We start from the raw sequence: 15757 nt of genomic DNA, 5'->3' as shown, positions 1-15757 counted from the left end.
TAAGGACAACAGGATCTCTGCATTTCTAATACATGATGACTTATAAATCAGTTAATGGAAAATTGGGTTGAAACTCATAGCTCAAATAAATTGAGATAGTAAGTTCAAGGAAAGAAGTAAATTTAAATCTGAAACAATTTCTTGACTCTATCCCTCTGCTTCAAATTCTAATGCTCCCCCAAGAGAAATCTCTCATTTCTGTGACTTTTTAAAAATTTTTCCCAATCTTTGGAGTTCTATTCTGTCTGAAATATGAGAACTCAGGAGGATGAACTCTATAGTTGAGAAATAAATCCCAGTTAATACTGTATTTACTATTTCTATACAAGTAATTTTTTAAATATAAAACTGTGCGTATTAATGCCCTTGGTTGTAACATTGTTATTAATTTATTACTGTTTTTAACCTAGTTGCATAATGCAGTTGAAAAAGACCACAGTATTTAAATGTCAGCTCTGAGTGATGAATAATAGAGTCCATAAGTAAATCTCTTTCCATTACCTCCAACTAAGCCAGTAATTTTCTTCTCTTCCCATCTTTGCCCAAGCAAAGAATGTGCCTTTTCTGGTGCAACCCTCAGAGGGCTAGAGCTCTTGCAAGAATTGCTCACATGTGGAGAAATGAGATTTACTGGGTTTCAGAGAATTTATCACACAAAGCCTCTTCTTTGGTGTCCTCACACCAGTGTCTGTGCTTGAAGCTTCATCTTCAGAATTCGAAGACTCACTCTGCAATGTGCGTATAGGTTTCTGCTTTGGTGTACTAACATGTCACAGCATCAGAAGATGTCCCAGCAATGAAACTTTAAGCTATTAGGGCCTACTATTAATTAAGCAAAGATTTCCTAGGCAACTGCTCTGGTATAGAAACTTTGTTAGAGTTTGAGGGCACAAAGATGCACAGAACAAATATGCAATCATTGAGGAATGCATATGCTATTTTTTAGACAGAATATAAAGCAATCTATGCCCTATAAAATTGAAGAAATATTTTCTTCTACATAGAAGAAGGTGGAAAGAAATGAAGTATAAATAAGCACAGTAAGCAACTTACAAAAGAGAAAATTCCTGAGATGGTGAGTTAGAAGTTCTGAACTCTAGTACTTGCACAACCACATACGAGATTGTGACTGGAAACAAATCAGTAGCCTCACTGAGTTTCAGCATCTTCATCTGTTACATGAAGACAGTGAACTAATTATTTTAAAACGTATTGCTTGTTCTAAGAGTCTATGAAACCATGTTTTGCCTTTAGATAGGCAAACCCTCTCCTTTCTCCTTTCTCCCTTTTTTTGTTCAGTCCCTGTGGCTGTTTCCACTTTTCCACTGTCTCTCCAGCTGCTTTTGGGGGGGATGGGGAGGTGGGGAGGGGTGCTTTTCCCATACTCTCCCCACACCCACCCACCCACACCCACCTGTCTCCATCCTCTATCCACAAGCAAAAACAGCTCCCTGCCCTCCACAGCTTCTCTCTTCCCCTGTTCACCTCTCTGAGCCGCGTACCTGGCTCGGTTAATCATCAAATCAGTTTTCTAGGTGTGCAAGATGGTTTAGTGTTGATCTGGCTGCATTTCAGAGACAAGAGACGCAAAGAAACTTCCATGCTTTTCCAACACCTTGCCTCCTCCCCTAACAGGTAGGTGGAATACAGCCATAGAGAGGGTGGGGCAGAAGCCCAGGGCAGTGGCCACAGGGGAGATCTGCAAGCAGCAGGGCCTGTGACAAAGAACAAATGGCTATTAAAAGGTGACTATCAGGATGCCTGGGTGGCTCAGTCAGTTAAGAATTCGACTCGCTCAGGTTACGATCTCGTGGTTCATGTGTTCAAGCCCCGCATTGGGGTTCTGCACTGCCGGTGCTTCTCTCCCTGCCCCTCCCCCAGCTGCTCCCTCTCTCTCCCTCTCTCAAAAGACACAAATAAATAAACTTTAAACAGTTAAAAAATAAAATTTAGAAAGAAAACAGGTGGCTATCAGTCAAGACCTGGCAAAGGACTAGAGATCAATGTAGAGCTAGTAAATGGGAACTCACATCAGAACCACAGCAGGGACACAATCCTACAAACCAGAGACATACAGGAGAAGAGGCTGGAGTTCAAATTCTGGGCCTATTATTATAATGGTACTATAGATGGAATGCTACAGCACAGAGAACATTATATCTTGGGAAAATTTAATTGGATGGTGCTCAACATTAAGCATCTTCTTTTAATATTGATTGATTGCATAATTTCATCCTCATTACTCCTAGACTGGATGCCAGTGGAGGCAGATCTGAGCTGAAGAGAACATTATTAAATCTGGCTAGGGTAGCTGTAAATAAAGGAGACCTAAAACAATTACCTTTTCCCACACACCTTACCAGGTATTCTAGGATCTCAGATGGGGTGGCAGGGACAGCGGCACATTCAGCCTGGCTACCGAGTGGTTTCAAGTTTTCTATTGACTACATATTTAATAACATCTTGCTGTATTAATGTCTTTATTTAATTTATATTTTTAGTGACGTACAATTTACATAACAGTATATTAATTCTAGGTGTACAATATAACGATTTTATATTGTATATATTGCGAAATGATCACTATGGCAAGTCTACCTAACATCTATCACCATACATAGTTACATTTTTTTTTATGATGAGAACTTTTAAGATCTTCACTCACAGCAACTTTCAAATATACAATATAGTTTTATTAACCATACATGCCCATGACTTATTTGCCTTATAACTGAAAGTTTGTACCTTTTGACCCCTTTCACCCATTTCACCCATTCCCCCCACCTCTGGCAACTATCAATCCGTTCTCTGTTTCTATAAGCTCAGGAAGGGGAGGAGTTGTTTGCTGTTTGTTTAGATTTCACATGTAAGTAAGATCATATGGTATTTGTCTTTCCCTATCCGACATATCTCACTTAGCATAATCCCCTCAAGGCCCATCCATGTTGTCACAGGTGGCAAGATTGCATTTTTTTTGGCTGAATAATATTCCATTGTGTGTGTGTATATGTATCACATTTTCTTTTTTTTTTTTCAACGTTTTTTTATTTATTTTTGGGACAGAGAGAGACAGAGCATGAACGGGGGAGGGGCAGAGAGAAAGGGACACACAGAATCGGAAACAGGCTCCAGGCTCCCAGCCATCAGCCCAGAGCCTGACGCGGGGCTCGAACTCAGGGACCGCGAGATCGTGACCTGGCTGAAGTCGGGAGGCTTAACCGACTGCGCCACCCAGGCGCCCCTGTATCACATTTTCTTTACCCATTTATCTGCCAATGTGCATTTAGGTTGTTTCTATCTCTTGGCTATTATAAATAATTCTGCAATGAACATGGCAGTGCATGTACCTTTTCCAGTTAGTGTTTTCATTTTCCTCCGATAAATGCCCAGCAGTGGAATTGAGGGATCATTGAGTGGTTCTATTTTTTTTTTTAATTTATTTATTTGGGGGGAGGGAAGGGTAGAGAGAGGGAGAGAGAGAATCCCAAGCATGTTCCACACTTCCAGCACAGAGCCCAATATGGGGCTCAAACTCACGAACCATGAGATCATGACCTGAACCAAAATCAGAAGTCAATACTTAACCAACTAACCCAACAGGGTGCCCCATGGGTAGTTCTATTTTTAAGTTTTTGAGGAACCTCCATATTGTTTTCCACAGTGGCTGCACCAGTTTGCATTCTCACCAACAGTACATAAGAGTTCCTTTTCTCCACATCCTTGTTAACACTTGTTATTTCTTATCTTTTTATTTTAAATTTATTTATTTAAATTCAAATTAATTAACATACAGTGTGGCATCGGTTTCAGGAATGGAACCCAGTGATTCATCACTTACAAATCTTACCTTTTTGACAATATCTATTCTAACAGGTGTGAGGTGGTATCTCATTGTGGTTTTGATTTGCATTTCCTTGATAATTAGTGATGTTGAGCACCTTTTGACGTACCTGTTGGCCATCTGTATGTCTTCTTTGGAAAAATGTCTATTAGATCCTCTGTCCATTATTTAATCAGATGTTATTGCTTTGTTTTGTTTTGTTTTGTTTTGCTTTTGAGTTATATGAGTTTGTTATATATTTTGAATATTAATCCCCTTATCAGATATATGATTTGCAAATATTTCCTCCTATTTAATAGGTTGCCTTTTCATTTTGTCAATGATTTCCTTTGTTGTACAGAAGCTGTTTAGTTTGATGTAGTCCCAATAGTTTATTTTTGCTTTTGTTGCCTTTGCTTTTGGTATCAGATCCAAAAAACCATTGCCAAGACTGATGTCAAGGAACTTACTGCTTACGTTTTTGCAACTCTTTAAATGTTAGAGTTGTATCCTCTGGGGTGCCTGGGTAGCTCAGTCAGTTAAGTGACTCTTGGTTTCATCTCAGATCATGATCTCATGGTTCATGAGCTTGAGCCCCACATTGGGCTCCACACTATAAGTGCAGAGCCTGTTTGGGATTCTCTCTCCATCTCTGCCCCTCTCCCCTGCTCACACTGTCTCTCTCTCAAAATAAACATTTAAAAAAATAAAATACAAAGTTGTATCCTCTATTTTGAATATAAGAAGTCCATTACTCTGCTAAATTATGTTAATGAATGCTTTTATTCTAACAAAAATGACATAACTTTTAATGTTTGCTGAAACCAGCATATGAAATTTCATCAACAAATAGTACTATTTGGGGGGTGGGTTGTGCTTTTTGTTTTTTTTATTTGAGATAGAGAGAGAGAGAGAGCATGCCTGAGTGGGGGAGAAGAGAATAAGGAAGAGAGAGACAGAGAGAGAGAAAGAGAATCCTAAGCAGGCTGTATGATGAGCATGGGCTTGATCCCACAACCCTGGGATCATGACCTGAGCCAAAATCAGGAGTCAGATGTTCAACTGACTGAGCCACCCAGGCACCCAAAATAGTACTATTTTTAGATCAATATTCCATAATCCAGATGCCACATAATGTGATCAAAAGTTTTGAGACAGTCAAAATTATTCACTGAAAAAGCACCTACTATGTGCCAGACAAAATGCCAGATACAAAGAAGAATTAAAGAGCTTCTGATTTAAATGAGATTGTATTCTTTTGGGAGTGGCAAACAAGTATGGATCCAGGATACCCAACACATCAATAAGTTTCTTGAAGAAAGGTATAGAAATAAGTGGATAATTCATCAACATAATTCATATCACTCATCTAAATAGGATTTAAATCCTACCTATATACTCCGATGACTCAAACTTCTGTCACTAGCTTAAATCTGGTCCCTGAATAGTGCCATATGTACAGTTGCTTACTTTTACCTCTCTATTTGGATATTTAACAGTCATTTTAAAAGTACAGTCATTTGAAGGAGTTTGGTATGGAAATAGAGTTAGGTGTCCAAAGCCAAATTTCTGATATCACATATAAAACTGGCTCCTCAGTTAATGGCAATTCTGCCTTTCCAACTGTTTTGCAAACAGCCTTGAAGAAGCAGACTCTTCATTATAGAGAACAAACTGATGATTACCAGAGGGGAGGTGGGGGAGGGCAGATGGGTGAAATAGGTAATGGCGATTAAGGAGTGCACTTGTGATGAGCACTGGGGTGTTGTATGGAAGTGTTGAATCACTATATTGTACACCTGAAACTAATATTACACTGAATGTTAACTACCTGGAATTTACATAAAAACTTAAGAAAAAAAAGGCTTGGAGTCATCCTTTACTCCTCTCCATCTTTTGTATCCTACTTATGGACTCTCAGCAAATCTTTGACCCATAACTTCAATTTTTACTCATCACCTTAATCCAAGCCATTATTACATTTCACCTGGATTACTTAAATTAAGTCTTGGGGTCTCTGGGAGGCTCAGTGGGTTGAGTGGGGTACCTGGGTGGCTCAGTAAATTGAGTGTCTGACTTTGGCTCAGGTCATAATCTCACAGGTTCATGAGTTCGAGACCCACATCAGGCTCACTGCTTTCAGTGTAGAGCCTGCTTTGGATCTTCTTTCCCTCTCTCTCTGCCCCTTCCTTGCTCACACACACTCTCTCTCAAAAATAAATAAAACATTTAAGAAAATATTGTCTTCATTGGTTCCCCTGTTCCTACCCACATCCCCCATGTTATATTTAAAGTGCTGTCTCATCCTTGCCCTAGGAATTAAATGTGACAGTTACTCAGAATGTAAAGACTAAGAAGTATGTGGAAAGTATTAAATAACTATTTAATGAATGGGTATTGAAGGATCATGATGGCAACGGGTTAGAATAAAAAGGTAATTGTTGCCTAAACATATGTTCAGTGAGGATTTGAGGAGGCAATAATGAGGTTAAATATTATGACAGTGTCTGAAGAAGGTTTAAGTTCAAGATGAGGGTAGCAGCATGGATGTCATATGTGTTCCTCGGGGCATTTATATGAATCTATCACTAAAACAGACTTTCATAATCCTGGATCTTTGACTCCTATCTCTCAAAACTGGTACTTGAATAGTTTGAGAATACCTTGCTTGATTTCCTGGGTTCGTACTCCATAAACAATGGGGTTCAGGGCTGGTGGAATGAGGTGGTGCAAGACATTGAGAAGAATGGGTACCTCTGAGGGCACCTTCTTTTCTGCCTTGTTTGTGAAGATGAAGACAAGCAGCAATGTATAGAAGAAAAGTATAAGAATGAGATGGGAACCACAAGTACTCAAGGCTTTGGTTGCTGTACCTCCTGACTGCAGACGTTTAACAGCCCTCAGGATGAAGCAGTAGGATAGTAAGATGAGCACTAGGTCAGAACCCAGTAGACACCAAACACTCACAAATTGGTAGAGCTTATTTGGGTGAATATCCCCACAGGAGAGCTTTGCTACAGAAATGTTGGCACAGATACAGTTCTCCACCACATTGCTGGCACAGTAGTTGAGCCTGGCAGCCAGAACTGGTGTGGGTAGTGTGGCCAGAAAATTGCGGAAGACAATGAAGATGGCTGCATAAATGACAAATTTTTCAGTGATGATGGACGGGTAGTGCAGAGGATGGCAAATGGCCACATAGCGGTCATAGGCCATGACCAGGAAGGTGGAAGACTCCATAGGAAGGAATGTATTCATGATGAACATCTGCAGAAAGCAGCCTGCAAGGCTGATGGTCTTCATGTTGAACCAGAAGATGAGCAGGACCTGCCAGAATCATTATTCTCAAAAACTGCATTCATTCCCACCCTACGGTACCTAACCTTGGGGGAAACTTTCAATGGCTTCAACCATCTGTATCCCCAAACCACAGCCCTATAATCCCAGCTGGGACAGTATCTTAATTTCAAATACCTTCTATGTGCATCCCAGGTAGAGCCTTATTTGTACCCTTTTCTCCCCATCTATAGACCATGCCTCTTGTTGAATGTTTACTTCTAGCCTGTCTTCTCTTGATCCCCAGAGTTCTTACCCAAACTCCAGTTGAATGCATCACAAGAACACCAAACTCAGTAAGTTCAATATTTACATTTGGATACTCTCCACCTTCTCTAGACATAAAAGAAATCTCCTTCAATTCTGCTTCCTATCTCAGTATATGACATAAACATACATCCAGTTACACTTTAGAAAGTAAATTCTACAGCTCTTGGATGTAAAGGTGGGATCATTCTGAGTCAAGGAAAATCTCCCTAGAAGTAAAAAGAATGTAAAAACTTGGAATATCATTGACTCAGACATTGAGAGAGGGCCTGTCAGTTGGGAAAGAATTAAATCTTTAAAAAATGGACACGGCAGGAAACCATCAGAACCCTAGAGGAGAAAGCAGGAACAAACCTCTGACCTCAGCTGCAGCAATTTCTTACTTGACATATCTCCAAAGGCAAGGGAATTAAAAGCAAAAATGAACTATTGGGACCTCATGAAGATAAAAAGCTTCTGCACTGCAAAAGAAACAATCAACAAAACTAAAAGGCAACTGATGGAATGGGAAAAGATATTTGCAAATAACATATCGGACAAAGGTCTAGTATCCAAAATCTATACAGAACTCACCAAACTCCACACCCGAAAAACAAATAACCCAGTGAAGAAATGGGCAGAAAACATGAATAGACACTTCTCTAAAGAAGACATCCAGATGGCCAACAGGCACATGAAAAGATGCTCGTCACTCCTCATCAGGGAAATACAAATCAAAACCACACTGAGATATCACCTCACGCCAATCAGAGTGGCTCAAATGAACAAATCAGGAGACTATAGATGCTGGAGAGGATGTGGAGAAATGGGAACCCTCTTGCACTATTGGTGGGAATGCAAACTGGTGCAGCAACTCTGGAAAACAGTGTGGAGATTTCCCAAAAAATTAAAAATAGATCTACCCTATGACCCAGCAATAGCACTGCTAGGAAATTACCCAAGGGATACAGGAGTGCGGATGCATAGGGGCACTTGTACCCCAATGTTTATAGTAGCACTTTCAACAGTAGCTAAATTATGGAAAGAGCCTAAATGTGCATCAATTGATGAATGGATAAAGAAGTTGTGGTTATATATACAATGGAATACTACTTGGCAATGAGAAAGAATGCAATCTGGCCTTTTGTAGCAACGTGGATGGAACTGGAGAGTGTTATGCTAAGTGAAATAAATCATACAGAGAAAGACAGATACCATATATTTTCACTCTTATGTGGATCCTGAGAAACTTAACAGAAGACCATGGGGGAGGGAAGGGGGAAAAAAGTTACAGAGAGGGAAGGATGCAAACTGAGAAAAAACTGAGGGTTGATGGGGGGTGGGAGGGAGGGGAAAGTGGGTGATGGGAATTGAGGAGGGCACCTGTTGGGATGGGCACTGGGTGTTATATGGAAACCAATTTGACAATAAAACATTTTTAAAAATAATTAAAAAATTTAAAAAATGGACACTGAGAATGAGAGGGGACATATCTGGGAGCTGTGACAGACCCTGTGTGATGGTATGGACCACTCACTGAGGATTGTCCTTCAGGGGTAGTAGGATTTATAGCAGCAAAACAAACTACTATTTAAAGAAAAATAACTGAATGCTTGGAAGTCAATCCAGAAGGGGTCTGACCTTGGGGATGACAGTGAGGCAGAGGATGATATCCAGCATGGAGAGGATGGCAAGCAGGTAGTACATGGGTTCGTGCAGAGATGTCTCTTGCCGAATGGTGAGTAATAACACAAAGTTGGCCCCCAAAGCCAAAACCAGGAGGGGAGCAAGGACTACAGATAGCCAGTGCTGTGTTTCCTGCATTCCTGGGAAGCAAATCATCAGGAATTCAGTCACCTGGGTGCCTGTGTTGTTGAGAAATAGTACCATGACTGGCAGGTGGGCCTGTAACTGGCTGAAAGGAAAGACATGAATTCAGGGTTTGACTGTTTCGTTAACAATCTCCTAACTGATGTATCTGCTTTTTTTCTAGGCTGTCATGTTTCTCCACAATTCTGTTGACATGAAATATGTCTACAATTTAAATTGTACAAGTGACTCTTTTTTAAAACAATGTCCTTAGCATTCATAACCTTATGAATAAAAAATAACTCCCTTCACGAGTATATTCCAACTCCACACATAAACCCAGCCACTGACAGAACATGCTTTGCTCTTTGTCTCAACTCTGTGTTTTTACATGTCATCTCCTTCTCCTAGAATCAACTCTCTTGCCCTCAAATAACTAACTTCTTCTTGTTGCATTCTATCTGGAACAAGAGTTATAGCTCTTAGAAATGGTTTTTCTTGTTACTCTTTCTGCATCCATGGTTAGATGCCTCCCCTTTCCATTGTTTCCCTATGATCCTTTGACTTCCTGAGCATGCTGCTATTAAAGCATTAATAACACTCTCCTATACAAATGGTATGTCCTATTTGTCTGCCAAAAAGTCTGTGCTCCATTTGTCAGCAATGAAATCTTATCTTTTTATAATAGCACAGAGAAAAGCGCCCTGCACCTGCTGACATAAAAGGCACTCAATAAGTACAAGTCAGATATATGAAACTGACAGATTGTTGAAAGCATCATAATACCCTTGACTCTTTTAATTTAGCATCTCCATATCTTGATGTACTGTGAACCACTGGCAGTCTTGCTTAATACTCACTAAAAAGCAGAACAAAGCAGAATGGGAAAGGAAAAAAAAAAAACAATTAGTGGTGAAACCTAGGGGTGGAAACAATAAATACAAAAGTTACCTGTGCATTATCTTATTTGCATCTGTATTCGGTAAGTAGCTGCTTAAAAATAATAAAATAAAAACCATTATATTTCCTGGGTAAAGGAGAAAAAATAAGGAAATGAGGCTTCAAGAACAAGAGAAGAACTAAAGGAATAAACATGCCCAAGGACAGGATGCTGCACAAACTGGAGCTTCAGTTCTCTTCAAGGATCTTCTTAACCATCCTGGACCCTGATGGGAAGAAGTTGCCAGGTTCTGCTGTTGTTCTCCTCTGAGGCAGAGGAAAAACCATCCCACCATCCCTTACAGATGAATTTTGGCGCATGTTGTTTGGGTGCCCCTGAATACACACACACACACACACACACACACACACACACACACACACACACACCTCCAAATCGATATTTAGAGCTCTCCATTTTTTTTTCTTCAATATATAGTGCGGGCTTCTTATCAGGCTTTTCTTTTATCTAGACCAGTGGTTCTCAAATGTGGGTGTGTATGAGAATCACCTGGAGAGCTCGTTGAAACACAGATTGCTGATACCAATCTCCAGAGTTACCTATTTTGTAGTTTGGGGAGAAAAGCCAAGAATTCACCTTTCTAACAAGTTCCCAGGTAATGCCTATGCTGCTTTTCCAGGGACAATACTTTGAGAATGATAAAGCTACATCCAACTGTCATTAACTGGCCTAACCACTGATTTAGGCTAACCCTAATCCAAGACTGCCACCTCAGTTCAGCCACCCCTAGCCTCAGCTCTGCTCAGCTTCCGACATTACATTGACTGCTTCTCCCATTATCTTTACTTAAATTTGACCACAATTCTGGCCAATCTCTGATCTCCCGATTTGAAAGTTATCTTCCTCCCAGGGACACCCTGGGAATTCTATAGGTTCCTGTTTCATGGTTTTATCCCTCTGCCTGGATCTATAGTTCTTAGGCACCTTTCCTAAGAGGACCAAAGCTCATTAAAGTCAAGAAAAAGGTACGCATCATTTTTCTTTGTGGCAGTTGGCACAAATCCAGACACTTAAAATATGCCTCAAATAATCAAATCAGAGACAAAGCTGAACTGACCTTCTGTGAGCTCAGCTGACCCGCAACCTAATGTGTTCATGCTCACACATTGGGTGATCTTCAGGTCTTCACATACCAACATCTGAGGATACAATAACATTCTTCTATATGAGCAGTGAATTAAATTGAAGTGCAAACTCAAAAGTGTCACTTATGCTTGGCTTTCCAAGATACTGTTTCCAAAATACCTACAGAGAAATTCTGCCCCAAACGGCAGTTTGATCATCCAGCTGCTGTCAGGCAAAGTGTGACTTCTCAACCTCTCACTAGCCCACTGCATATGACTTTGGTAAAACAGGAGATATTTATGTGATCTGAAGAGAAACCAAAGTATTGTGGCTTTGGCCCCTGGATGACTTTATAAAGATGTCTCTATAACAGCCACTCTCCTGTGGCTGGAAACATGAAGAGTTTGTTTGGGCATCCTGCTCCCATGGGTTCCTGCCTCTGTGCAGATGCACGCACAGATTTCTAATGCAAAAAGAGATTTCTGAATTTATACTCAGATGAAGTGAAAGAGCAGTGATTAGCTCATAGTTTCTTTTGAGTTATCTGCAAGTTACATGAACTGAGATGTATTACTTGTAATAGAAAGAAATATCAATCAGAGACTCAGAGGATGTAACTAAAAGACCCTTGAGAAAGACAAATGACATCAGACTTATGAAACGACTTCATCTTATATATTAGCTGCACTCTAGAAAAAATTGTTTTTAAAATGAGTACTACTGATGCATAGGGGCACTTGTACCCCAATGTTCATAGCAGCACTCTCAACAATAGCCAAATTATGGAAAGAGCCTAAATGTCCATCAACTGATGAATGGATAAAGAAATTGTGGTTTATATACACAATGGAGTACTACGTGGCAATGAGAAAGAATGAAATATGGCCCTTTGTAGCAACGTGGATGGGACTGGAGAGTGTCATGCTAAGTGAAATAAGCCATACAGAGAAAGACAGATACCTTATGTTTTCACTCTTATGTGGATCCTGAGAAACTTAACAGGAACCCATGGGGGAGGGGAAGGAAAAAAAAAAAAAAGAAAAAAAAGAGGTTAGAGTGGGAGAGAGCCAAAGCATAAGAGACTGTTAAAAACTGAGAAAAAACTGAGGGTTGATGGGGGGTGGGAGGGAGGAGAGGGTGGGTGATGGGTATTGAGGAGGGCACCTTTTGGGATGAGCACTGGGTGTTGTATGGAAACCAATTTGACAATAAATTTCATATATAAAAAAAAATAAGAAAAAAATGAGTACTTTATGATGATTTATTTTATCATTAATTTATATTAAGTTTTTCACACAGGGAAAATATGTCACTGAAAGGAAAACAACTATATGGAATCCTGAGTACTTCAAACAGTATACTTAAATAGACTAGTAAGTCAAGAATATCATCTTGACTGATTTTATGCTGGGATCGTCACCAAATTAATACTAAAAAAGATTGCATAAAATTTCATTAATCCAAAATAAGACAAGAAAGTAGAAGGAAATTAATATATTTGAGGTTATATACAAATAATAAGATGGTAGCTATAAAGCAATCAGCAATTGCATTTATGTAGATACAGCACGTATTCTAAGTACAAGACTAAGACTATCAGAGTAAATATATCCATAATACTTACAAAAGATGCATTTTACTTTTTTAAGTGTTTATTCATTTATTTTGAGGGAGACAGAGAAAGCACATGTGGGATAGGGGCAGAGAGAGGGAGGGAGGGAGAGAGAGGGAGAGAGACGGAGGGAGGGAGAGAGAGAGAGAGAGAGAGAAAGACAGAGAGAGAGAGAGAGAGAGAGAGAGAGAGAGAGAGAATCCCAAGTAGACTCCATGCCATCAGTACAGAGCCTGATGAGGGGTTTGACCCCACAAACCATGAGATCGTGATCTGAGCCAATATCGAGAGTCAGATGCTTAACCAACTGAGCCACCCAGGTGCCTCTGAAAGACAAATTGTAAATATAAACACCAGAATCACTGAAAACAAAAGAAAGGAAAAAATATATCAGGAAAATACTAACCAGGAGAATGTCAGTAGCTATACTAATCTGATTAATGCAAACATTAAGGCAGGAAGCATAACCAGAGATAATGAAGGACATTTTATAATAATGAAGTGATTATAATGATGAATTGGAAAGTGTAACAATATCACAATTTCTATTAAAATAATGCAAAAACAGTAACACAAACAAAAGGTGAAATAAATACACAATCACAGTGAGATTTCAACATGACTCTCCTAAAAGATGATAGAACAGCTGATAAAAAGAAGATCCACACAGATATGAAACATTAGAAGAATGTAACAAACTTTACCCAAATGACATATGCAGAACATTGTACTCAGTAACAACAGTATTAATATTCTTAAGTAAATAAAACATCAAAACCAACTAAATGCTGAAACATAAAAAAATTTTCAATGAATTTCAAACTATTGAAATTATTCAGAATGTTCTCTGACCACAGTGAAATTAAGCTATGAAGCAATAATAATGTATCTGGAAATCCCATATTTCATACAAATTATACATATCTAAATAACCTACGAGTAACAGAAAAAATCAAAGTGGAAAGTAGAAAATATTTTGAACTGATGATAATGAATATAAAACATAAAAGAATACATAAAAATAAAATTATAGTCAAATATATATATATGTATATTATATATTACATTTAACATATTTTAATGTATTACATATGATAAAATGGAATATATTATATATGAATGAAAAGAAGAAAGAATAAAAATCAATGATTAAATATGCCATCTGAAAAAAAAAGAACTAAAAGAGGTTAGAGTGGGAGAGAGCCAAAGCATAAGAGACTCTTAAAAACTGAGAACAAACTGAGGGTTAATGGGGGGTGGGAGGGAGGAGAGGGTGGGTGATGGGTATTGAGGAGAGCACCTTTTGGGATGAGCACTGGGTGTTGTATGGAAAGCAATTTGACAATAAATTTCATATATTGAAAAAAAAATAAAATGAAATGAAAAAAAAAGAACTAATCAAAAAAGTAGAAGGAAAGCAATAATTAAGACATCAGAAAGATTTCCCAAAGATAAGAAACCTGAAGAAAACTATGCCAAGGCGTATCATGATCAAATTGCTTAAAATCAATGATACAGAGAAAATCAAAGTAAACACAAGAAAAAAGACATTACATACAAAGAGGAAAAGTTAAGGATAACAGCAGTTAGAAACCATTCAAGTCAGAATATGGAGAAGCAACATCTTTAAAGTACCAAAAAAAAAAAATTGTTAACTTGGAATTCTATATTTAGTGAAACAGAACATTCTGAACATTCAGAAAATTCTGAATAATTTCAATATCTTTCAAAAATTAAAGAGAGAAAAATCCTTTTTCAGGCATACAAAGCTGAAATCATTCACCATCGGGAGACCTGAACTGCAAAATAATATTAGAGGAATTCTTTGGAGCAGAAAGAAAATGATACCAGATGAAAATCTGGATGTGCAGAAAAAAATAAACAGTTCCAGATATGATAATTACATAGGTAAATAAATAAGCAAACTATTATAAGATTTTCATACTATATATGAAATGGTACATCACTTGAGGTGCTCTGTGGTAACTTAGTAATGTATACTGTAAACTCTAAAGCAACAACTAAATTAAAAAACCAAAAAGTTATAACTAATAAACCAAAAGAGAAAAAGAATCACAGTGAAAAGAAATACTCAATCCAATATAAAGCATAAAAACAGGAAAACATGGAACAAATAACAGGTGTGAAGGATAGAAAACAAGTAGCAAGGTGGTAGATTTAAATCCCACCATATCAATGATAAAATTAAATGCAAATAAATTAAACAACCCAATTGAAAGGCCAAAAATATGAGTCTGAATAAAAAGCAAGACCCAATTACATGTTACCTATGAAAACACCACTTCAAATATACAGACAAAAATAGGTTAAAAAATGAAAGAGTGGAGGAAGAAATATCATTACAAGAAAAGAATATAAGGGCACCTGACTGGCTCAGTTGGAAGAGCATCCAACAGTTAATCCTCGGGTGGTGAGTTCAAGCCCCATGCTGGATGTAGAGATTACTAAGAAGAAAGGAAGGAAGGAAGGAAGGAAGGAAGGAAGGAAGGAAGGAAGGAAGGGAGGGAGGGAGGGAGGGAGGGAGGGAGGGAGGGAGGGAGAGAGAAAGAAAGAAAAAGGAAGGAAGGAAGGAAGGAAGGAAGGAAGGAAGGAAGGAAGGAAGGAAGGGAAAAAAACTTTGAAAATAAAAAAATTGAAGATATAAAAATGAAACCTTTAAAAAAGAAATCAATCTCTCACATGAACATGTATATAAAATTTCTTAAATCATTAGCAAATCGAGTGCAATGACATATGACATATGAAAATGGTAAATGACCACAAACAAGGGTAATATAATATTTGAAAACTAATGTGATCTGCTCCATTTACAGAATAACAAATTAAACTATGTGAATATCTCAAGAGAAGCAGAAAAAGCATTTGACCAGAGTAAATACCCATTTAA

General features: G+C 38.4%; 1 protein-coding gene across 1 annotated transcript; it reads right to left on the bottom strand.

Annotated features, from left to right (window-relative positions):
• Positions 1-4708: 4708 nt before the first annotated feature.
• LOC106981141 (olfactory receptor 56A4-like) lies at positions 4709-11950 on the bottom strand. Its single transcript, XM_015079268.3, has 2 exons — positions 9044-11950; positions 4709-7147 (listed from the first exon to the last, which is right to left on the bottom strand). The coding sequence occupies exons 1-2, from the start codon at positions 9290-9292 to the stop codon at positions 6452-6454; spliced, it is 945 nt and encodes a 314-aa protein (XP_014934754.1). The 5' UTR covers positions 9293-11950; the 3' UTR covers positions 4709-6451.
• Positions 11951-15757: the final 3807 nt, after the last annotated feature.

The sequence above is a fragment of the Acinonyx jubatus genome, chromosome D1 (assembly GCF_027475565.1).
Source record: "Acinonyx jubatus isolate Ajub_Pintada_27869175 chromosome D1, VMU_Ajub_asm_v1.0, whole genome shotgun sequence".
Lineage (NCBI taxonomy): Eukaryota > Metazoa > Chordata > Mammalia > Carnivora > Felidae > Acinonyx > Acinonyx jubatus.
The sequence above is the reverse complement of the archived record's forward strand: the minus strand, read 5'-3'. Positions and strand labels throughout refer to the sequence as shown.